At 39.6% G+C, this 23842-nt stretch overlaps 2 protein-coding genes across 4 annotated transcripts; both read right to left on the bottom strand.

The window, feature by feature from the left end:
• Positions 1-20: 20 nt before the first annotated feature.
• Positions 21-9158, bottom strand: LOC117566546 (putative mediator of RNA polymerase II transcription subunit 12). Its single transcript, XM_052004155.1, has 5 exons — positions 9077-9158; positions 4773-4993; positions 3408-4339; positions 1430-1616; positions 21-1353 (listed from the first exon to the last, which is right to left on the bottom strand). The coding sequence occupies exons 2-5, from the start codon at positions 4990-4992 to the stop codon at positions 248-250; spliced, it is 2445 nt and encodes an 814-aa protein (XP_051860115.1). The 5' UTR covers position 4993; positions 9077-9158; the 3' UTR covers positions 21-247.
• A 6083-nt stretch (positions 9159-15241) lies between these two features.
• LOC117567849 (maternal effect protein staufen) lies at positions 15242-23820 on the bottom strand. 3 transcript variants are annotated; one of them, XM_034248101.2, is made up of 7 exons: positions 23420-23820; positions 22608-22836; positions 19876-20731; positions 18413-19820; positions 18169-18348; positions 17751-18112; positions 15242-17692 (listed from the first exon to the last, which is right to left on the bottom strand). In XM_034248101.2, exons 3-7 carry the CDS (start codon positions 20590-20592, stop codon positions 17510-17512), a joined length of 2850 nt encoding a protein of 949 aa, XP_034103992.1. In that variant the 5' UTR covers positions 20593-20731; positions 22608-22836; positions 23420-23820; the 3' UTR covers positions 15242-17509. The 3 variants fall into 3 exon arrangements, with proteins under 3 accessions (XP_034103992.1, XP_051859834.1, XP_034103993.1); XM_052003874.1 differs by having other exon boundaries at positions 17751-18109; XM_034248102.2 differs by lacking the exon at positions 22608-22836.
• Between the last annotated feature and the right edge of the window lie 22 nt (positions 23821-23842).

Genomic DNA, 23842 nt, shown 5'->3' with positions numbered 1-23842 from the left:
TTTTCAAAATATTCGTCGTTTTATTTATAAATATTGTTTATAATTTTAATTAATTTAAGATTGACAAAACAACTCAGTTTCGTTCTGGAATGGGAACGACAACGTCCAATGATTACTAGGGATAGTTTGTATATTTTACAATTGCATTAACTTAAGCGTAGTATATAAATAATAACTTATGCGTCTAGTAGTAATCTCACTCGGGTCTAATCCGCTGCAACTTCAACTAAAATCTTTAATCCATCCATTAATAACGACGCTGGCGCAGACGCCGCAGATGCGTCACATCGTTCGGCAAACGACCAACGCTGCTCTGCGGCACCTGGTAGGATGTGCGGCCAGAGTAGAAGGCAATCTCCTGCCCCTGATCCATGTCCTTGTTGTTGTTGCTCTCCTTGTTGCTGCTAGTCAACTGCAACTCGCTGACTTTGAGGTCGCTACGCTTTTGTGCCACCTGTAAAGTTGGTGCAGGTATCAGACCGTTGGGCAATGCCGGCAATAGCACATTCAAGTGATCCGCCTGCTGTTGGCCTCGTGTGACAGTCAGATGCGACGATTTACCAGCAGCTGCTGCTGCTAGCGGTGGGAAGAGGGGTAAATGTTGCTGCTGTTGCTGGTAGGGCACAAAGATGTTGGGCGTCAGATAAGGTTGTTGATTAGATTGAATGGAAGGACGCTGCACTTGCTGCTGCTGGAAATGTTGTTGTTGCTGTTGTGGCTGGGGCAGCTGTGGTTGCTGCTGTTGATAAGGACGTTGGTATTGTGTTTGATAAGTGATTTGTTGTTGTTGTGGTTGCTGCACGTGGAAATGTTGCTGTTGTTGATAGCGCTGTTGGTGTTGCAGTTGTTGCTGTGGTTGCAGTTGTTGTGATTGTGGCACTGGCTGCTGATGGCGCTGTTGATATTGTTGCGTTATGTAGTTCAACTGTTGCTGTTGATGCTGTTGCTGCTGTTGTTGATGTTGTTGCTGCTGCTGCTGCTGGTGTTGCTGTTGTTGTTGATGTTGATGTTTAACTGGCTGACGCAGCTGCTGTTGTTGCTGATGATGTTGCACATGCTGTTGCTGCATAGTTGTCGCACCTTCGCTGTTGCTGCTGCCAAATTTAGTGTTCAAGAAATCGCTTAGTGCCACATAAGAGGTTGGTGTGCCTTTTGGTTGAGGTTGATTGACGAGAGAATTGATAATGTTGCTTGGAGAGTTTGGAGCAATGCGTTGTCCCTCGGCGCGAGCAATCACAATGCTTGGCTGCGTGGGCAACAAAACTTGCGGCAGTTGTTGCTGTTGATGCTGATGTTGCTGCTGTTGCTGTTGTAGAGAAACTGGTCGTTGTGGTATGGTCAGACTAGCAATCGCTACAAAATCAAAAATCGGAAATATTTGTAATGACAACTTAATCTATTAGTATTCTATGTTGTTGCTGTCGCTTGCCTGGTGCTGCTGCTGCCGCCGGCTTGGCATAGTTGTAGTTGTTGCTGTTGCTGTTGCTTGCAACACTTGGTGTTGCTGGCTTGTTACGTTGCTGTTGGCGCAATTGCTGCTGCTGTTGGCGCTGTTGCTGCTGCTCCTGGATGCTGCTAGTGGCGCTGCCTCGCTGTGGCTGACTGCTCTTAAAGTTCTGTAAAATCGATTCATCAACAATGGCGCGAGTTAGCTTATCAAAGGGCAGGAAGGCAGAGGAAGGGGATAGGCTTGAAGTGGATTGCACTGTTTGCAGTTGTTGTGGCAATGTTTGTAGTGATTGTTGTGTTTGTGGTTGTTGTTGTTGGTGTGTTTGTGACTGAGTTTGAGTTTGGGTTGTTGTGGGTGTATTAAAGTGGGTGTTGGGAGCAGTGTAAGAATAGCCCGAAGCAATGGCCGAGATTTGTTGTGACAGTGTGGACAACGCAGCAGAAGCTGTTGTTCGCTGTGTAGTTGTTGTTGTGCTGCGTGGTGTGGTTGTTGTTGTGGTGCCGCGTGTGCGCTGTTGCTGGGGTGCTTGTGTGCGATACGTCACATGACGATTACGACCACGCTGCGCTGTTGCCGCTATTGTTGGTCTGCTGCTAATGTGATTGCTGCTGCTGGTGGTGCTGTGATGGCTGCTACCCGTGGTGGTGCTGCTGCTGCTGGCACGTGTTGCTGGCGTGTAGACGCGATTGCCGCGCGACACTTGGAAGTGTTGCAGGTTGCCTTGCACCGTATCCCAGCTGGCTTTTGGTTGTGCCGTCTCCCTATCCAAATGACGCACGGAAACCTTCTTATTGGGTCCCAAGTCGGCGCCAGCGCGCACAGCCGACAAAGGGGAAGCCGTGGTGCGTTGAGTGGTGCTAGAGGTTGTAGCTGCTGTTGTTGCTATTGATGTGCTGCTTGGTGTTGTTGACTTGCTGGCCAGCGACAGACGTGACAAACGCAATCGACTTGCTGCCAAGCGTTCCAGATAGCTGCGAGTTGGCGTCGTACTGCGGGGCGTGGTTGTTGTGGTGGTTTTGCTTTTGTGGTTATTGTTGCTGCTACTAGTTGCTGGAGTCGTGGTGCGACGCAGTATTGAATTGCTGCCACCAACACGTTTCTGTGCAAAGCGTCTGTAGCCACGAATGCGCTCCTGTGTGCTGCTAATCTCCGTGACAGTTTCCGTTGAGGTCATCATAGTTGGTGCAGGTCTTGTGGTGGTTCTAGTGGTGGTACTGGTAGTGGTTGTTGCTGTTGCTGGCCTGCCAGCTGTTAGTCGATTTGTGTGCAGTGCAGTCTCCTCATCATGTGAGGTCAGCTTGACGCCAGCTAATAGCAGTTTCTCTGCTTGAAGATGCACATCGGTTTTCTCTGCAGTTTGTGGATCGAGTGGTGCAATCTCCTGCTGCACTTGTTCATAGAAATTGTGGCCAGCAGTCAGTGCAGCTGCTTGACCAATGGACTCAATCACAGGCTCCTCGCTGCTGTAGCTGAGCTGACCAAGAGGTTCAACTGTGGTGCTGGTGGTTGAAGTGGAGTCAAACTCAAATGCAGGTGGCACTTCGAAAGTTGGCGAATCTTCGAAAGGCGGTGACACTACCAATGATGGCGGCAACTCGAATGCTGGTGGCAATTCTGGTGCAATCAACAAAGCTTCCTCTTCAATGGGAACAGCTTCAGTGGTTGTGGAAGTGGTGCTGCTTGTGATTTTTTCATTATTGAATTTGAGCTTGTGTTCAGTGTCTTTGTGAGCATCAATGGGTATCTCATTGGGCTTTTGAATTGTGAGTGATTTTGATTTGTTGTGTGGTTTAAGATGTGTGTGGGTGAGAGTCAATGTTGTAGGCGATAGACAGAGTAGCGACAGTATCAAAGATAAATGATGAAGAGAGAGAAATTAAGAGAGAAAGAGTTGAAAGAGCGAGCATAGATAGATAGAGCAAGAGTTAAGCTACAGTTTTAGTTAATTAATTCTTACCGTAAATCTGACTGTGCCCGGCGTCTGTTTGGGTCTGTTATACACATAGGCTGAGTGTGACTTTCCTTTTCCCGCATCCTTCTCGTTGTTCTGCGTGGCAAAGCCACGACTGAGGAACCTAAATGGTTGCTTCACCTTCTGCGGACTCATCGACTGATAACCCGACACGCTGGGATCCAAGTCCGTGGAGACTTCCTCCAGCAGATTGTTGATATTCGATACCAGATCAAGTTGTGTGGCCTCGTCCTTGGTGTTGCGTATCTGCTTGATGTACTCGGGCGCCATTTGCTCCTGGGAGCCAGCTGGTGTGTCCTCAAGCTCCTCTAAGCCTGCATTGACACGCTCGGCAAAGTTCTTTTGCTTTTGGAAGTGATACTCACGTGGATACTCGGCAATGATGTGCGCATTAGTGTGATCGAACTGAATGCCCGGATCCGAGGAGAGTTCGCCCAGGCTATTCACATAGATGTCATCGTCATCGTGCGGCGCAACTGCTGCTGGTGTTGGAGCCGGCAGAGGTTCGCTCTTGATGTCCTCGCCACGCAACACCGGCTTGCCATTGTTAATGGCAGCTGGTTGGGTGAGAACGCCACTCACGCTGCTCAGATCCTTGCTCAGCGTTTGATGTGTGTTCCTTGGCGCCTGCTGCTGCTGCTGCTGCAATGCCTTCGTTATGGTCATGGTTGGGTACTCCATCATCTGACGAACACGTTCCATCATCTGCTGGGTGTTGCCCACGCTGTGATCAAGATTCATATCGTAGTAACGCTCCGACAGATCACAGTCCACATTACGATACCAGTCGCAGACGAACTTCTGCTGACTAAACACTGTGCCATTGGGGCAGAGGAAACCGAAGCCTTGCGGGGTGCGTGCGGTGTGGGCGCAGATGCGGAATGCCTGGCAACGACTCTCCACATCCGCATAGTAACCTACAAATTAAAATAATGATATAGTCAAAGTGTTTTTTAATTATTGATGTGAAGTTTACGTATTATTAGTTTATTGTTTATTTAATATTCATTAATTTTTTTTTTTGTATTTACATATATATTATGGCCAAACTAAAGTGTGGTAATATAAGATATACATAGTAATTAATGAAACAATTGAAAACCCCTTGTAAATATTTCTTTAATAAAATTAGTATTCATTCATTCATTATTGATAAATTATATTGTAAAATAGGGAAATATTAATATATATAATATATTAAATACTTGTTTACTTATGTATTATTATTTAATTCTTATTTATTTATAATTCATTTACTATAATTATTTGGCAATTTTTTATATGTTTTGTTGTTCTTTCCTTTGTTGTTTTATTACTATTTGTTGATCATTAAATCGATGACAAACTCACCTTCATGTCTTCCCTTGCACACAAAGCTCGTCTTGGGCACCTCACTCAGTATGGGATAATCGATGCCTGGTTCGCCGGGAATCGTGTGACGCAGATCGAACTGTTGATCCGTGTAGTCATTCGCTTTCTCCGCATCCTCAAAGTGGGCCTGTGCAGCACTTCCTGCAACGAGCAGCAGCAGCGGCATCCACGCCAGCAATCGTAATCGTAATCGGGGCATGCTGAAAGTAAAATACCCGAAATAATATGTAAATTGCTGCGCTTGCCAAATAATGATTACATTATGCATTAGACTGATTGATAAATTATGAATCAATAAACATTCATTGATTAAAACGAACATGCTGTTGAAAACATTTGAATATAAAACGCCTTACGCGACGTAAGAGCCGCAGTCAAGCGGCATAATTAGCATAAACACGGCGACAACAGCAACGACAACAACATCGACAACAGCAACAGCAAAAGCAACAAAGACAACAACAGCGAAACGAAACCGCTTTGAGGCGTGCCCATTTCTCAGATCACACGTAACCAAATCGAGCGTATTCCATACTGATTTATTAAATCAAAACAAATGCTAAACGAGAGTGGTCCACAGACGATTGACTGGCACTGTCAGCGGCAAATTCGCGTGGGTCATCATCGTCATCATCATCACGATCGTTGCCGTCACATTCGATTCGTCAGCTAGTCAAATTTAAACATTTTGTAGACCTTATACGAAAGAATGCCTGGCAGTATCGCATATCTTATCATGTCGATTGCCAAACTGGAACCACAATAAAAGGAAACCACTGACCATGTACGATGTGACGATCGACCTTCGAATAACTGCCTCAATTTCCGTTTGATCTACATATTTCGCTTATGAAATTTAATTATTTTTATAGGCTGGCAAACATAAAAATCCAGCTGGGCATAACAGTTAAAACTGAAAGTGAATGCTCTTTAAATGAGCTAAGCCACAGCGATTTAATTTTAATAAAATACAGTTTTAATATGCTTTAAATTGATTTCATTTAATCAAGAAGTCTAAATCGATGGCAAATTATGCAAACGTTTAGTTGACAATCAAAAAGTCCAGCTGTGAATAACAGCTTAAGCGGAAAGTAATTACTTTTTCTTAAGAGTTTAGGATTTAACAAATAAACTTTAATTTACTTTAAAATGCTACTAACAAATAACTCAATGGCATTAATACTATATGATTGAGAATGCCACTGAAGGAGAGATTAAATGCAGCTAAGTATTTAATAAAGCAGCTTAAATCAAAGCTTCACAGCGATATAAATCAAACGCTTAATTTCCAATTATGGCTAATGTCATTCAATGGCTTTCATTAATCAAAAAAAAAAACCAAAATTGATGAATTGCTGAATCAAACACGCATTAGAATGCGACTAATTGATTATGATGCTTCTGGTCAAATATTTTGAATGAAACCATCTCGAAGTGAGCAGCAAACACATGTCAAAGGTCAACTAAGTGACAGCTCATTATCAACGCATGCCATGTCTAGACAGTAGACTGATTTAAACGAAAGACTTAAGAAACGAACTTGCTAGTGAGTGGAGTAAAATGAAATGACTTAGGCAACGAACTTGTCAGACACTTGACATGTTTTGTGCAACTTTCAAGTGTGGGTTGCCATGAAAATTGGCCTGCAATTGAATGCCAACAAATTGAGTTCCATTGTATGTAGTATGTGGTAGCATATAAAGGTAGCCCCAAAGCAATTGTGAATCGCACCGCAGTGGCCCATTGTGAATATCATGTCGATTGAAGTGTGCGAAATGAAATTGAACAGCAAACAAACAATTCATAAATACTGAACAAATAAATTAATAATAATATAAGAAAATAATAATAATATGCGAACAGAAGTTGCTAACAATTTGCCATCATAATTTTTGTTGGCCTTTGTTTGTCTGCGAACAAAAGCGAGTGAAAAATACAACATAAAAAATATAAAAAAAACTCAGCATTTAATTATTTTCCAATTTTAACTGTCTGCAGCAAAAGTTTTGATAACTTAATCGATTATATAAGCTGCGACGATGATGTAAAAATTATTTAATATTATTTGATATAATGCTATGCAAAACTAATTTGTTGACAATTAAAGCGCTTTCAGGGCGCGTCTCACAAGCGGCCAAATTACTTTTGTTTATTACAATCAAAATGGAAATAAAAAAAAAATAATAATAATGTGACTACGATGATATTATGGCTGGCAAGTCAATAACCCAGGTGTATATGTCAATAAACTGTAAGCATACCAGTTCTATTTAAGTTGTATAATGACTATCTAAGCAGCAGCATCTAATTGTATTTTAATGATTTGCCAAGCAGCTGCCAAACACCCAAGGCATACGCATACTTATGTGAAGAACTGTCTGTCGGAACCCAATTACATTTACCAACTACAATTACAATTACACTTACAATTACAATGCCATTATGCAAATGCATTTCCATTTAAATAGTTTTAACAAATTAGTATGCAAAGTGAACTTGAAACAAAGTGTAACAAAACGATTTACATTCGACATTCAAACATCTTCATGCTCAGGGTCAATATCAAGAGCAGATTTGAGCTAAACAATGGTAATAGTTGTACTTCATCTTGCTGGACAATGAGGAAGCATTCCCCCCGTTCGAATTTGATTTTTCGCCGCATCATGTCGATCATATTTCACTTTGTTTTGACTCAGTTACTTCGCATTGTCGACACAATGATCCATCAAAATGTTCGACAGAAGAAGATACAGAAAAACTGACTTATAGACAAATAGATAACAGCTATTGATTTTTGGCTGAAAAGTGAATGGATAAACTCATTAAATCGTTTTGAATGATTTCTTTAAACTTCTGTCAAAAATTGAAATGTTTTTTCATGTTTTGTAATCGTATTTTGATTCCGCGTTGTGTAATTTGTAATTATTATTAGAGTTCCTCTTCTAATAAAGTGCTCGGCATTTAATCATTTTGTTTATTCTACGTTTGTTTTGCATTCGATGCCAATAAATTAGCAGCACGTTTTATGGTATTCGAATCATTAATCTTCAGTGATATCATTTGCCCGCAGTCAATTACTCTGGGAACTGGTTTCGCTTTTTCCCTTACCAAATCTATCATAAAGAAACCCACTTCAGACTCATCTCGTAAGAATGTTTTATATGACCAACCAGGATGAGCAAAAGGATCTATACCCGAAATGTACTTCAAACATCGTGTTGGCCATCAATCAACAAGAGCAGACTAAAATAAATTTTGTGGGGATTTTCTCACACATTCAGTACCGGCATATTCGACTTTTTTGTTGGATATTTCGTCGTCGGCATGTACCCCAACCCCAAGTGGCTGTCATTACGGCCATCTGACGTTAATTGAGTGCGTAATACAAGCTGAGAATGTGGCCCACTTCAAATTATGCTGATCGCATTGTGTCTCTTGTCTGTGCCTCATTCCCAACTTGATGAATTATCAATTTTATATCCGCATTGCTATTCTCTATTTACTAAGCGCAAATAATCGATGTAGGTGTATTGAATAAGTTATCATCTTCATCTTTAAGTTTGATATTATCTCTACCAGCGCAACGCAATGGCGATCTGTTGTCGGAAACTTGGAATCTTTTAGAGCTACCCCCACTAACAGTACAATGCAGACTTGAGCTGGTGAATTGAAGTTATAATTTATATTGGCTGAATACTTAAGTTAAGAACTTTAGAAATTCCATTTATGATTGTTATTTTCTAAAAAGAAGCCTTTATTTTTTCCTAATTCTTTTACTTGTAAATATATGTTTCATTTTATTCAATTTAATTAAATTTTTAATTAAAATAAATTAAATAAAAATTCTTGCTGGCATTAAACATTTTAGTTAGTCTTTTAACTGCGAATCTTAGCTACTAATTTCAAAGATCAATCTTGTAATTTACTATATATTTACTATATATAATCCACTCTTTCGAAATTACTATAAAATCTAAAGGATATCCAAAGAAGTATTTCCTAAAGTTATCAGCAACCTTAAAAAAAAATTTATGTAAAAATATATTTTTATGTTTCATTTTCAATTTTAAAATAAAATTTTTGAAATTTCACTTAAATTGTGAGTTTATAAAAATTCAACACATTTATTTAATTAAGTATATTTAATAGCCTGTTCAACAGTACTTTGTTGCATAACCAAATATTCAATTAAATTTTGAAGAACACAGTTTTCATAATGTGAAAAACATTTTGTAAGTAGATTTTTTTTAGATTAAATTTGCATGCACAATTTATAAATTTACCTTATTTAATTTTCGTTTAAGTTTATTAATTATAAATTAGTTCGTAGTTTAGTATTGGATTTTGGTTCGATTTTCAGACACTTTTAGTAAACAACTTCACAGTAACCGAAGCAGCACAAAAGCATTATCCTCTTAGATAAGTATATCCTTGTAAATCCTTTATGTGTTAATGCTGATCCTGCAGCTAATGCGTTATGTTTGTGAGTGAAACGCTGGGTTATCTCGACGCGTCAAATCGAAAACTTAACCGCTCGAGACGCGAACTTGAACTGAACTGAACTGAAAACCGAAAGATATCCAAATATTTGGCCAAAATGTGACGAGGCAACAGCAGCCGCAATACCAGCAGCCGATCAAGACGCTCTTATAATATACGTCCAAATAAAAAGAAGAAGATACCTAAAAAACAAGAAACAGATAAAGCAGAGACCAAGAAAACACACTCAAAAACACAATCGATTGCGTATGATGCGAGATGCTCTGCTGCTGATGTTGCTCTTGTTGTTGCCCATGTTGTTGCTGCTACGCTTGGAAACCGGTGACAACCTGCTGCTGGTGCTGTCGTTGTTCATGTTGCTGCTGCTGCAACATATCAAGCATGCACTTTATTATTTTAACCCTTTCAGTGCACTGGGAAATGGTCTCAGTGGACTTTCATTTTCATTTTGGGGCAGAGTCTTTCTCACGATTTGTGCCCAAGGCAAAAAAGAAGTGCAGAAGAATGCCAGGTGACAGATGGACACTGCAGAAGATATTTTGTTAAATTTAATATACACTTATTATAGATGGTTTTTAATACATAAATAATTTATCAAGCGCAGCGTTCATTTCAAGGCTTGTGAGAGGGCAGTTTATCGATGGGGGAGAAGAGGGGGGCAACTGTCAAAGTAGCAAACAATTTGACAATTTCCGCATCTTAAATATGAGATGGCTAAGACCAAGTTTTGAGTATCGTGTGACCCAAATCTAAAAATTTTATATCTATGTTGTATGTGTTTTTTGTTTTTTAATTAAACTCAAACAAAAGCTCGTGCGATCAATTAAATTACCTTAAGAGGTAATTTAACGGCTGTTTGCGAGCTGCACTTGAAGTATTTTTGTATTTTGTGAGTTTGTGAGCTTTGGCTTTGGTTTTGGCTTTTTGGCCAAGATGATTAATGGAGTAGGTGGCGTTGGCGTTGTCATGTGAGCAGCGTCAAAATCCCATCCACGCACATCAAATGCAAATTACCTATCGCATTTGCGGTTCTTAATCATCGCATCATCTCAGGAAAGGAAACAAAATAAAAAGAAATACATACTGCTCGTAAAAAGAGCAGCAAAAACAAGCGTTTAATTTGCGCTTCAACATTGTGCCCATGATCCGCTTTTGCCGCTTGTGTTTAACAAGCCAAAACAATTTGTCTATTTGTCTATTTACCTGACCACAACACAACACGCAGTTCATGCACCATCCAACAATTGGACAATCGAACAACTGTGGCAACATGCAATTTATGTCAGCAATCATTCGCCTATAAAAAGCTGACAACAACTCGAGCAAAATAGTTGAAATAACTTTCAGAAATACTACAGAATATCAATTACTAAACATGACATTTCAAATGCAACGCTGGCTCCTTGTTGCACTTGCAGCTCTTCTAATGCTGCAACTTGTGGCAGCCGCAACTCCTGCGGAAGAGGATCAACCGACTATCGACTTTCCGGCTCTCTTCAAGGCCTACATTCGACTGGGCGATGCTCTCTTTGGAGACTGGGTTCCTGAGAATTACGAAAAGAATGGATTACTATATGAATCCCAAAAATAGAAATAAACACAGCGACGACGAGAACAACAACAACTACAATAACAACTGCAGCAATAACTATTAAAGCATTCTTAGCAATAGTTTTAGGTTGGGCTTTTGGTTTTGATAAATAAATATTATTGGATGATGGCATTCTTTTTAGCCGTCATTAATTAAACAGTGGGAACAATTTAATTATGCACGCTTCAGTTCTCATTGCCAGCATTATTATTGCCATTTAGCTGATTGTTTATTTCTTTTATTGTCTGCTAAAGCTGCCTAAGCCTTTTGTCCGCCTTATCTACAAACATGACACTTCATATGTTTTCTTTCATTGGCAAATTTATCTTGATTCTTCCTCTGCAAAACTTGACAAATCCGCTGAAATAGTCAATAAATATTATAAAAGAGCGTGAACGTCTTTGCTAATCGACCATAAAGATACCCTGCACACCATAAATATGTTTCATACAAGTTTCGTTTTGCATCTAATTATGAATTGTATTAATATACAAAATTCTTTGTTCTAGCATTTTTATATATTGATTCATTTATTATTATGATACCCGATCATTTGCTTGAGATCTATGGAAAAAACCGCTGCTGCAGTCTGGTGTTAGTTGCTTTCGTTGGTATATTTATTAAATGTTCTCTGGTATATATCGAATGTAATAGTATATCAATAAATACAATATATACAAATATAATATATTAGTATATTTTAGCATTTTTCAGTATACTAACTTATACTGTTGAAGCGAGTAGCAGTCGAGCACACTCGACTATATCTTTGTTATATGTTTCATCCACTTATAATGCTTTGTCGATAAAATCTCAAATTCGATTACCCCTTCAACCCATTTTCTACAGGGTATCTGCTGCTACACTATAAGAGCGCTGAATTCATTATTATTTTGCTTGGCATCCATCAGATCGACACATAATCATCGTCAGACATTCGATTTTATGCAAAATACCTCAAATCTTATTTCATTTGAATGTTTTGTAGATGATTTTTTTATTAAAAATAATCATTATGCAAGCACTTGTGCCATTTTCTCTTCTTCCTCCCCCTCAATTAGTTGGCAATATAAATTAATGATATTGCTGATTTGTGCTGAGAATCGATTCTACTTTAACATCGTCTACTCCATCATTATGCTTCCATTTTGTACTTTACTTCAAGTGCTATTCTGCACTTCAAGTTGAAGTAATCCAATTGTTGGCACTTCACTTTAACTACAAGTTCTTTACGCATAATTTGTTATAAGCTATTAATTTTAGATTTTATTTATTTTGCATAATTCGCACCTGCGGCCACATTTTGGTTGATTAGTTGAAATAAATGTGGGCGCTTCTATTTTTATGTTTTATTTTATTTATGTTTTTGGTTGCTAGACATATTTCACTTCCTGCACGTGCCTCATAATTATGCCTGTATTGTATGTTTAAACGCACCAATTATTGTTTTTCATTTCCAAATAGTTATTAAAACTGAAAAATCGCTGTGTCTGAAGATCTTTAAAATATTCAAAAATTCTGAAGTTTGTCGCTAAGCACAACCTGCTAAGATACCAACCTTTATTTGTTCAATAAAAGCGACTGAGTTTTACGCTTTCAACAGTTATACGTTGGCCCAATTATTGTGTAATTTATGGCAACCTTTTCACCCAATTAAATGGACGCAATAAATCAACTGAACATGAAAATAACGCCAAAAAGATATTAACTTAATCAATGGCCAGTCAAAAGTTAACCACACGAAAGACATCAACATTGTGTTTTTTCGGCAACCAAATAAATGCAAATGGCTGGATATTAAAAGCAATGCTACTGGCCAAATGAAAGCAGCATACATATACAGTGTGTATATCTATAGTATAAAGCATATTCTGGTTCCGCACACGCAAAAACGTGAAGCCACAATATCAAAAAAGAAAAGAAAAATTAGATAATTAAAGATGATTAAAAGAAATTTGGCCGCATGCAGGTTTACACAACGATTATGCTTTGGCTACGCCAACAAAAGTCGAATCTAAAGTGCAGCACGCAAAGGGCTGATGGAATAGAAAATTAATTTGATCGGCATTTCATTCATTTTGTTATAAACTGAAAATCAAAGAAAAAGAAAAATTCCCACAACCTGACACAGACTGATGGGCGTTTGCTTCTAAATGCTTGTCAAATACCAAATTACCAAAATACATTTAGGACTGACAAGTAGATAAATCAAAATTAAAATCACCCAAACTCCGAATCGAAAAATAAAAATACACCTATGAGCAACAGAAGAAGCCAACAAAAGTTTCAAAGTTTCACTTTCATTTGCTTGAGCAAAAGATTCCCAAAGATATTTTTCTTTTTTTTTCGTATAACATTTCAATAAAATATTTGGTGGTAAATTAATATATATCGGAGCTTACATAAAGCCATAACAATCAAGAAATTGTTTAAATTAATACTTGGTTTTGTTTAATTACTCGTTTTCCGAATTGAACTTCCATTTCCGCAGTGAATTCCACATACCAAAAAATAAAAGAAACAAAAACAAAATAAATAAATGCCGAAAAAAAATATTCAAAAAATCCAAAAACCCAATTCCCTAGATAATAAAAATCAAACGCATATTACATCATATACAAACACGCAAACACACACACATACACACACATTGATAGGGAGAAAGATACATATGTAACTGGATATGTGATTACTAATGTCTTTGCCGGCGCTGACAAACACATGTTAATTTCATCTGCTCTCGTCGCACCTTTTCTACACTCTTCGGTCTCCACTCTACACGCCTTATGCTTGTTGTGTTGCCCTTTCTTTCACTCCTCCGCTCCGGTGTATTATTGATTTCTTTTGGCAACGCCAAAACCACAAAATACAAATTTCATAATCACACGTTGACGATGCCGGTGCCGGATTATTATCAGCGCCATAAATTAATCAACACGCGCATACATGCACACACATACACACATACATAGAGCAGCAAATTGTGCCGGCTGCGCATCATCTTACGCAGGGGCAGCTAGGCAATGGGGAGGAGGGAAGGAGGAAGGGGAGTCAAAGAAATGCATATGCAAATGCGAGCAACGCTTTGATTTTGCCGGGTCCAAGTTATAGTAGTCAAGGCGGAAACGGGAGCGGCATAGGAAGCGCAAGAGCAAGCGAGACGGATGCAGCAGCATGTGTGTGCAGGGCAAAGGCAAAAGGCAAAGGCATTTATTTAATTTTATGTATTTATTATGCATTTGCCACTAAAAGTTGTGTTTTAATCGCTAGCCAAATGCCAGCGGAGAAAGCGACGCGCCTACCTACCTCTAGATGCCACCTATATGCATATATAGGTAGACATCCCATATATACATTACCTAAATACCTGTAGTTGCAATCCCCACACAATCGTATAACTGGGGAAAACATGTTTTCTCTCACGCAACAGGACAGCTAAATTGTTGTCGAGGCAACATAACTAAAGACGCTTGTCAAAAGTAATTCAAATTGTATTTGGGAAATCCACCAGAAAGAAACTAAAACGATCCAGTTTCGCAACAATAAAGATAAGGCAATGAAGAAGCTTATTATATCTCATTATATTTTATGGTTACGTACATACATACTAATATTATTTTTCGTACACCAAGTTTTTTAGATTTTCTAAATATTATTTTTTTTTAACATTATTTTGGCTAATAAATTTATTGTCTTTTCAATTTTATTTAAGAAAATAATTTTTATGGTGCACACTCGGTACCATTTGTAGAAAGCGCGACATTTATTTATCAGTATTCTAAGCTTAATTCCCACGCATAGCGAAAAGCAGTAAACCGTTAGATGAATTCAACGAATTCTCTAAAAGGCAATCCCGAATTCGAAGATCTATATCTTTTGCGAATATATTGTTATGCATATCTGAGTCATCGGGACTATTTTTTATAGACAATAATCAATAAACAATAAAGATACTTTTTTTGGGTTTTTAAACGTTTTCGATTTTTTTGTTTTTGACTTGCGAAATTGTTTCTTTTTTTTTGTCAAATTAACAAGCGTTAATTTGTGCCTCTCGCCTGTCACCAACCACAGTTTGTGCGTGTGTGTGTGTGCTTCGCTTTGAAATTAGAAAATAATTTTCACTAATTTTTATGATATTTTACATAAGAGGTTTTTATTGGGTTAACAGGTGGCGAGCATTCCCCGTTGGCCATAAATTAAAGCTATTAGTTTATGATGTTCCCAAAATTGTCATAAATCAAGAGCTTTTATACCAAATCGTGCAATCCGGTAATCGGAGAACTGTAAGCAGAGGTCGGTAAATCTATTTAAGAAATGCTGTGATATAACATGTGTCCCCCCAATTTCTCTCTCACAATTAATTAAACACTCGGATTTCAACTTTATTTTGAATGTTTATTACAATTGTTACAGTTTACATATCATATAGTTTTTTACCTTTTTCTTTTGTTTTTTTTACGCACATAAGTCGAGAATTTTCATTTAAAAACTAAGATTTGTTGTTGTTCCATTTGTTGTTGTTGTGGTTGTTATCTTTATAATTATGTTTATGGGCAGGCTTAAAATCTAATAAATGTGAGTGTGTCTATTTGTTGTATGAACAACTTCAGATGCCTTTTGTTTCTTTTTGGTCTTATAAAGAGATTAGTTTTGTTTCCTCCTTTATAAACATAATTATGACATATTATATATTACTTCATATTAATTTTGTGAAGATTTTGCAAAGTAGACAATTTTTGTTGTAGTATTTGTGTATGTTTAATCTGATTTTGTTACTGCAAAATCTTCTAACAAAACAAACAGTTCCATCATAGTAGACGTAGTTGGGGGAAAGGGGGACTTCCAACGCATGCAGACAATGTGCACGATTTAAGGTAGTTATATATATTTATATATTCGTATATATTTAAGGTATTTATGTGTATGTGATTATTTAAGGTGTGTGTGTGTGTGAGTATATATATGTTTTTTAATACTGGATGTGTTATTAACGTGTGCGTAATGAGGCCTTATGCTTAGATTTCGTACGATTTTCCGAATGAATTTTTCAATCATGCACATTGTTGCAACGAGAAACGTTTCGACAAAATACAATTTGACATAATGCAACTTAACGCTTAATTCTGTGCTGTTTACTGGATCATTAAAAGCTATTGTACAATCAATATTTTCTTTTTAACAAAATAATGAACAAACTGTTATGTATCTGTGTGTGTGTGTAAACATGAGACATTAATAGTGACAATGACAGTGTGATAAAACAAATAGATAAATATATTAAACAATCAAAAAACAGAAATGGGGGACATTTAAACAACACGCTATTCATAAAGATGCTCAGTTTTTAGTTGGATTACGCCAAAAACTGAACATTTACAAAATGGTTTTTAAACATTTAATTATAATTATTAACGATTATGTAAATTGTATTTCCTTCTTGATATATATTTATATACTATACCACAAGCAAATAACATCCCAACGCCACCACACTGTCACAATTTATAGCAACTACAATTGCCATAAATTGTTGTAAGTTTGCAGGTTTTCGATGGGTCCCAACAAATTTCGATTTGCCAAAAACAACAATCGAAACTTGTTTAGCTGCCAGTTGTAATTGTTAGTGCTTATATAAGTATAATAATTATAGTATTATATACATATATAGATATTAATTTATATATGTATATAGATTCATTATTCGACGAGTTCCATCATACAATTGACCACAAGCAGTAGCAGTTCTTATGCTTGTTTTGTTTTTCATATTGGCTTTTGGCTTTGAAAAAATAAATTAAAAATTTCCACAAGTGTGTTTGCGCAATGCATAGCTTGTTTTACGATTTCCTCTTCTCGATTTTTCCTTTGTGAGTTTTTGTGTGGCAACAAAATTTTTGTGTTTATTTTTTGAAAGCGTTGCGCATAAGCATTTTAGCAGCCGCATGCAGCTAATAAATTTCTTTTATATCATTTTATATTATTTTTTAATAGTTTTTAAATAGGTTCATCAATTCAATTCAAGTGCCTAACAAACTTTTTTGTTCTTAACTATAAATATTAATGTGTGCAACATGCTGCAACAACATTTCTTGGCTCTGTTCTCTCGTGTCTCTCACTCTTTCTCTGTGTGACTCTCATTCTATAAGGCTATATTCAGTTATTGTTTTTAATCTCTCGTTTCTTCAATATTACTTTTGTTTAACATGGTTGAATTTTCGTTGCGCGTTGACGTGGCTCAGAATCTGTTCAATCGTTTTCTCAATTTTCAACAACAAATAAATAAAATTAATAACAGCAGTCAGCGCAATCTACGCAATGTTTTTAACAAAACAAACAACGCAAATTGCGCCCACTTGCACATAAATAAATAAATAGGATATATTAACTAATAATTTGCTATTTCAAAAAGTACTGTTTCTTGCAATGATTTCTTTCCTTTCCTTTCGATTCCAATTTGCATACAGCTTCCTTTTCCATTTTCGTTTTTCATTTACTTTAACTTTGACTTTCGCTTTTGTTTTTAAGGTTTGATTTGTGGACGGGTATTTTTAAGTTTCTTTTTTTGTTTTGTTTTGCGTTTTCATTGGCAACAAAAATTGCAGTTAGTAGGTTAATTTGTTTTGGCTTATTTCTTGGCATTGTTTAGGCCCAGTTCGCTTAGGATCTTCAGTGCATTGCGTGCGGCAGCATTCTGCGATTCCTCACAGCTTTTGCCAACGCCATGACAGATCTGTGGCGGACTCGTCGACAGCGTGACAATCGTTAGAAACTCATTGTGATTGCCCTTGGGATAGTCCGAGAAGTTCACCTAACAAAATAGACAATTTTGTTAAGACCGTTCGATGTGCTGTTGGGAAACAACTTACCTCAAAGTCCAACAATTTACTGAGATATATTAGCTGCTCCTTCATATGCACACCACCTCCGCCGCCACCATCAGCACCGCCACCAGCAGCGCCGCCACCGCCACCGCCACTTGCATTGCTGCTGTTGCTGCTGACGCCGCTTGTGTTGCTGCCAGTGGAAGTATTCAGTGTGCTCTCACTGCCATTGACAGCTTCATTTGCATTTGACTCGCTGCTGCTGCTACTGCTGCTGTTACTACTGCTATTATTGTTGTTGTTGCTGCTGCTGGTTTCCTCTGTTGCTGTAGCTTCTGTTCTGGCTTCCTTTTCCTTGACTGGTTCCGTTTTTTCTTTCACAACGACCACATCTTTTTTCTTGGCTGCTGCAAAAAAGAATTCGTTAAATAAATTAACAGCAATTGTTTCGTTGTCAGCTTACGTTTCTTGTTCTGACGTAGAATTAAGATGCCGGGCACAGGACCAGCTGGCGTAGAGACCATTGGCACCTCCAGCACTGCAGCTGGCTCCGCTGCAGCCGTATTAGCCACATTATTGTCCAAGGCTCCGTGCTCTGCATCGCCATTGCTTGGCTCCGTTGATTCCAGCAACTCTAGCAGCGCTGAATACAAGTAAATAAATTAATTGAACATTCAATAAGCTATCAATAAATGGGTATTTGTTACCTTGCGCCGCATTGCGTTTTGCCAGCTTTTTGCTGTTGCCCGTGCCTCGGGCAGTGCTGCCACTGGCAGACACCTCCATGACGAATTCCCTGCGCCTAGATGACTCATTGCCGTTCTTGGCAATCAGCTCGAAGATGGGCTCCTTTTCCTTGCGCGTCTGCTGCAGCTGTATGAGCTTTGTGATGGGATTCTCAGCGTCATCAAGCTCAACAACTGGTTTCTCCTTCTCCTTCAAAGCAACGCTGAGGCGTTTACGTCGCTCTGGTTTGCCCAGCGGTGTTACAGCAGCCGCAGCAGCTGCAATGCCAGCAACAGCTGCCACAGCTGCGGCACTCACAGCTCCTCCCTTGCCGGGCGTCTTCAGTTTGGTCCGCTTGATGGGCGTCTGTTTCGTTGGCGTCAACGGCGGCAGTTTCTGCAATTCACTGAGCATCTTTTCAGCCGCCCGCTTCTTGGACAACTTCTTGCCATTGCCCTCGCCCTCGGTGACAATGGAGCCCACAATGCAGGCCGTTATAAAGTTTTTCATGTGCGCTGGTCCCTCTTCGCGCAACACCTTGAAATGTACCGTCATGTTGCGCTTGATGCCGATCTCGTGCACCTGCGAGATGGGTGACTTCTTGTCGCCTTCGTCCATTGAATCGTCCAGCGCCTCAGCCGATGTGCTGTTTGATTGCGTCTTCAACACTTGCAAAGCTCGTGCCGCCGCATCGTGCTTCGCCTGCTGCAATGTGCGTCCAATGCCCACGAACTTTTGCTTGCCCACGAACAGCGTGATCTTGCTGGGCGTCACCGGCAGTGGCGGCGCATACGGTCCATGTGGTCCGGCCAGCATATGTGGCCCCAGTGATGGCGCCAGCGCATAGCGCGACTGATACTTGGCTGGATACGGACGCTGTGGACCATAGATGCCACGCTGTGCGGGCAGCGCGACATGTGGATGATGGGGATGCATGGGCGGTGCAGCTAGCACATAGCCACCCCCAGCAGCATTGGCGTTACGGCGCAAAGCATAAGGCGGTGGTGGCGGTGGCGGGGGTAAGCCTGCCGCTGGCGTTGGCAGCAATGGTGTGGCATATTCCGGTGGCAGCATGGCATCCGCTGGTGGCATTTGCGTCGGATCCAGCACATAGTAGGTGCGTTGGCCCAGCTTCATGGCCAGCGCATTCAACTCAACGGTGGGCGTAATGTGTGTGCGCGAGGAGCTGCCTTCGTCGTTACGTCGTATCTTCGGCGGCGGATGCTTGTATTTGGTTTCCTCGATGGCCTTCGAGGCCGCCAAATGTTGCGCCTTTTTAATCTTAAAGCCATCTGCCGAATACTCCTCCTCACCCAGCTTCAAAGTCACCGTGAACGTCTTGCAATGTGCCGGACCACGTTCACTCGTCAAGCGATACTGATGTGTGATCTACAAGAGTAAACAAGTCAGTTATAGTAGACAGTGTAAAAGTATATTAGCTCACCTTGTTATATCTGGCTAGTTCGTTGACCAAGCACATAGGCGTCTTGTCCTTGGAATTGCGTGCAGCGCTACTGTCCTCATTGGGCAGATTGCCCGCCGCATCAATGTGTTCTGTACTGCTGTTGCAATCCTCGGCCAATGGCAACGGATCACAGTTGTCTGGCGTCTCCACTGCAGGCAACTCGCAAATCTCCTCGCTGGCAATGACAATGTTGTCGCCATTGCTGTTTCTACAGCTGCCCACAATCCTCAGTGTGGTGGTGGGCAGCGCGTGCTCCGTGGCAGCAACAACTGTTGGTGCTGCGGCCACAGCAACTGTCACTGCTGTTGCCTCCGTAGCGACAGTTGCTGCTTGGCCATTGCTCTTGCCAGCATTGCGATATGTGTTCTGTAGTATTTGTTTGGGTGCATGCTGTGCATAGTTGTTGCTGTTGTTGTTGTGGTTGCCTGCGTTGTTGTTGTTGTACTTGGAAGGCTTTGCTGCGCTGAGATAGTAATGTTGCTTGTTGCTCAACACTGTGGGTGGCGGTGGAGGCGGCGCCTGTGCAGCATAACTGCCCATGTGTGCCATGTGAGTGTGATGCGGTGGCAGTTGACTGTATGCAATCCCAGCCGGATTGGGTGCCATGTGATTGTAGGCCTGTGGAGGAGGTGGCGGTTTTGTTAGGTGGCCATTGGTTGTGTTGAGATGCTGATGTTGTTGCCGTATCTTTTGCATTTGATTATTATTGCTGTTGTTATTGTGGCTGTGGCTGTTGTTGTTATTGTGATACGCGGCATTCGATTGTTGCGGCGGCGGCGGCGGCTGTTGCTGCTGCTGCTGGGCGAGATGATGCTGATGAAGATGATGATTTAGCCTGCAAAATGGGTAAGCTAAATTAATAGGGATACTCTTGCAGATACATATAATTCGCTTAATGTTTTAAACTTTCAACTATTAAAAGCCATAATCCGTTGGCATGTTGAGCACATTTCAAATGCTCGACCGCACACAAAAGTCCGTCCACATATAAACTGGCATATTGAGTGGCCATCGAAAGCAGCAAAATAAAAAAAAAAAAAAAATAAAAACGAAAACAACAAAACAAAACAAGGTTCACCCTTTAAGTTCTCTGGCCCCTAGCAAAAAAGTGTGTGTGGCAATTGTTGTTGTTGTTGTTGTTGCTGCTTCTGCTGCAGCGACAAACAGACAACAGCGGTAAAGCTTGAACAATAGGATGAAATGCCTAACAAAGCACAAAAGCCGCATTCTTTTTTACGCATCGTGTCATTTTTCGCCAACTGTCAGTTTCAATTGAGACACGCACCTTTTACCAACGATGGACAGGGAGAAAGGGGTAGAGGGAAAGGGAGATCTTAACTTGCTAGAAATCCTTGGAATCCTTTTTCAGCATCTTAGCCAATAAACGTATGAGTTACACGACAACAAAGTTGGTTTTAAATCAGTAAATCTAATTAAATTGGCTTAACAAAATGCTAATCCAAATTAGAATTATTCAGCAAAAGTATTGCTTATGATAATATAAAGATTTTTTAATTTTAAAAGGTATTCCTTGATATATTCAAATTATTTCATTTTCATTGTGAAATATATTCCTCGATATATTTCAAATGTTATTTCATTGCATTGCGAAATATATTCCTTTATATTTTTAATATCACTTTAATGTACAAATATTTATTTTTTACATGCGGCAACTTTAACAATCACGAGAAAACTGCAGTTAACTGCAAAATGAAACAGTTCCTTGTTATATTTAGCGGATATTTTAACAATTATTATGATTTAACAGATGTCCAATAAGTGTTTTCTACGTTAAATATTTCACAAATTGTTTAATATTTCATTGATCTAAACTGCATATTGTTTTAATGCATTTTATTGGAATGAATTCTTTCCTTCACATAGCAGAAATTATTAAATAACTTCTATCAAAATTAGTTTGATATGAATTTAATTCATTTAGTGCACATTAATATGTTCATTTGAAGCACTAATTCACTAATTTAATGAAATGAATGAATTCAGCAATGTGGAATGGACACAACATCTGCAGCACTAACAAGACTTTTTCACATACTCAACGCTAAAGATTGGAATATTATGTTATGTCTAACAAATCTTTGGCACGAATATCCGAGGAATATTGATGAACAAAAAGTACGTAGAATTTATGATACGAGTTAAAGGAAAAAGCGATCCGCGTTGCGAGCGCGAGACTAATGGCGACTGAAGACTGAAGAGCAACTGAAACTATTTTGTTTGCTTGGAGCTCGAGAGCGAAACATCTGATTGCAGACAAAAGGCGACAAAAGTGAGAAGAGAACTGAGAACTGAACTGGACGAGAGGCAGATCCTTCACGAACGTCAAGGATAATTGCAGCCGCTGTAGCTGTTGCTATCGTTTGCTGTTGTTGTTGTTGCTGTTGCTACTGATGTTGCTTGTGCTGTGGCAGAAGTAAACCCGTTATCGAGCGGAAGTCATGCTGAGCGCTAAAAGAACAAAGAGCCACTGAAATTATAATTTATGAGTTGAGAAAATGGGATGATGAGTCTCACAGGCGATTGTCAGTGACAGGAATTAACATAATTGCCGCAACGTATAAAAGGCCTAGACATGACGGCAGCAGCGATAGCGACAGCGGCAGCGAACGTCGCCAAAAGGGGCGACATCACCCAAAGCTAAACACAAATCAAGCGTTCCTCTCGATCTTTCTAAACTCTGATCTTACCGTCCATGATGAGCATCGCGTTGCTGCTGTGGCGCCTGTTGCTGCTGCTGTTGTTGTTGCTGCTGTGATGCAACTGTTGCTGCGCGAGTGCTCCCAAATGCTGCTCCATGCCTGCAGCATGTGGATGTGGCGCATGCGGTGGCATCGCCATGTGACTGTGATGGTGTCCAGCGCGGAGATGCGGCGCTGCCCGCGTCGCATGCACATGATGTTGCATCTTGTTAAGCAGCTGCAATTGAAATAGGGGGGAGGGGAGGACGTTAACAACAATGCTAAACAAAGCAAATATTATTATTGGACATACAAAAGGGGCAAAGGCAGCAGACAAACGGTGTCTCTTTGTCCAACGATTGTTCGTCACTTTCAGCGAACATGCAACGAAGAAAAACTGCATTCAAATGCATTCCAAACATTGAGAGAGAGGTGAGGTGAGAGGAGAGAGACAAGAGACGTGCCTAAATCAAATTGTGACAGGCAGCGGCGAACGGCGGTCAAAAGGGGCTGAGAGCAACCACCAAGAAATTAAGGCTAGCTAAAAAATTGTACATCGTTTATATCCCTCTCTCTTCTTGAATTACCTAAAGAGTATGTTGCACTTTTCTAGTTTTTGCTTGAAATTCGATAAAATGCAGCTGCATTTTGCGATATTGGAATTATAATCAGGTTCTGCGCTTCTTTTTTTGGTGCATTGAACCTACATTTGGCCCCTTTCGTCTACGCCACTGCGCAATGCGAGTTTTATGGCATAACAGCAGTGTCTCGATTTATTTGCATTTGTGTTTGTGTATTTTGTATTGATGCCGCGCACTCACCTTCTTGGTCTTGCTGTTCGCAGTGCGAAATGTATTTTTGTATTCTGTATTTTATTTAGTTCGTATGCAGAAGGGCAAACGCAGCAATGAGAACACACATTGAATCGAATTCCAAATTCTAGCAGAGATAGAACCACACTTTATAGGTGACAATGACAACGACAGCGGCGACGGCGACGACGACAGCGAGTTTTTCTCCTTTTTTCAGCTTTAGTTAGGCTTATTTTGGAACGACTTAAACGACACTTTAGAACTACTTTAACACTTAAATTAAGTTGATGAACGTGTAGGGCTAGGTTTTAACTTTAGTTTAGCATTGTTATTTGTTATGTATTCTTAATTTATTAACGTGCGGCCGTAATTTGCACTGTGGCTGTGGATGAAACTCGGAAAATAATAATGGCATTTAGGTAAAGCGGGAAG

The sequence above is a fragment of the Drosophila albomicans genome, chromosome 3 (assembly GCF_009650485.2).
Source record: "Drosophila albomicans strain 15112-1751.03 chromosome 3, ASM965048v2, whole genome shotgun sequence".
NCBI classification, from domain to species: Eukaryota; Metazoa; Arthropoda; class Insecta; order Diptera; family Drosophilidae; genus Drosophila; species Drosophila albomicans.
Note: the sequence above shows the minus strand (reverse complement) of the source record. Positions and strands in the feature narration are given on the sequence as shown.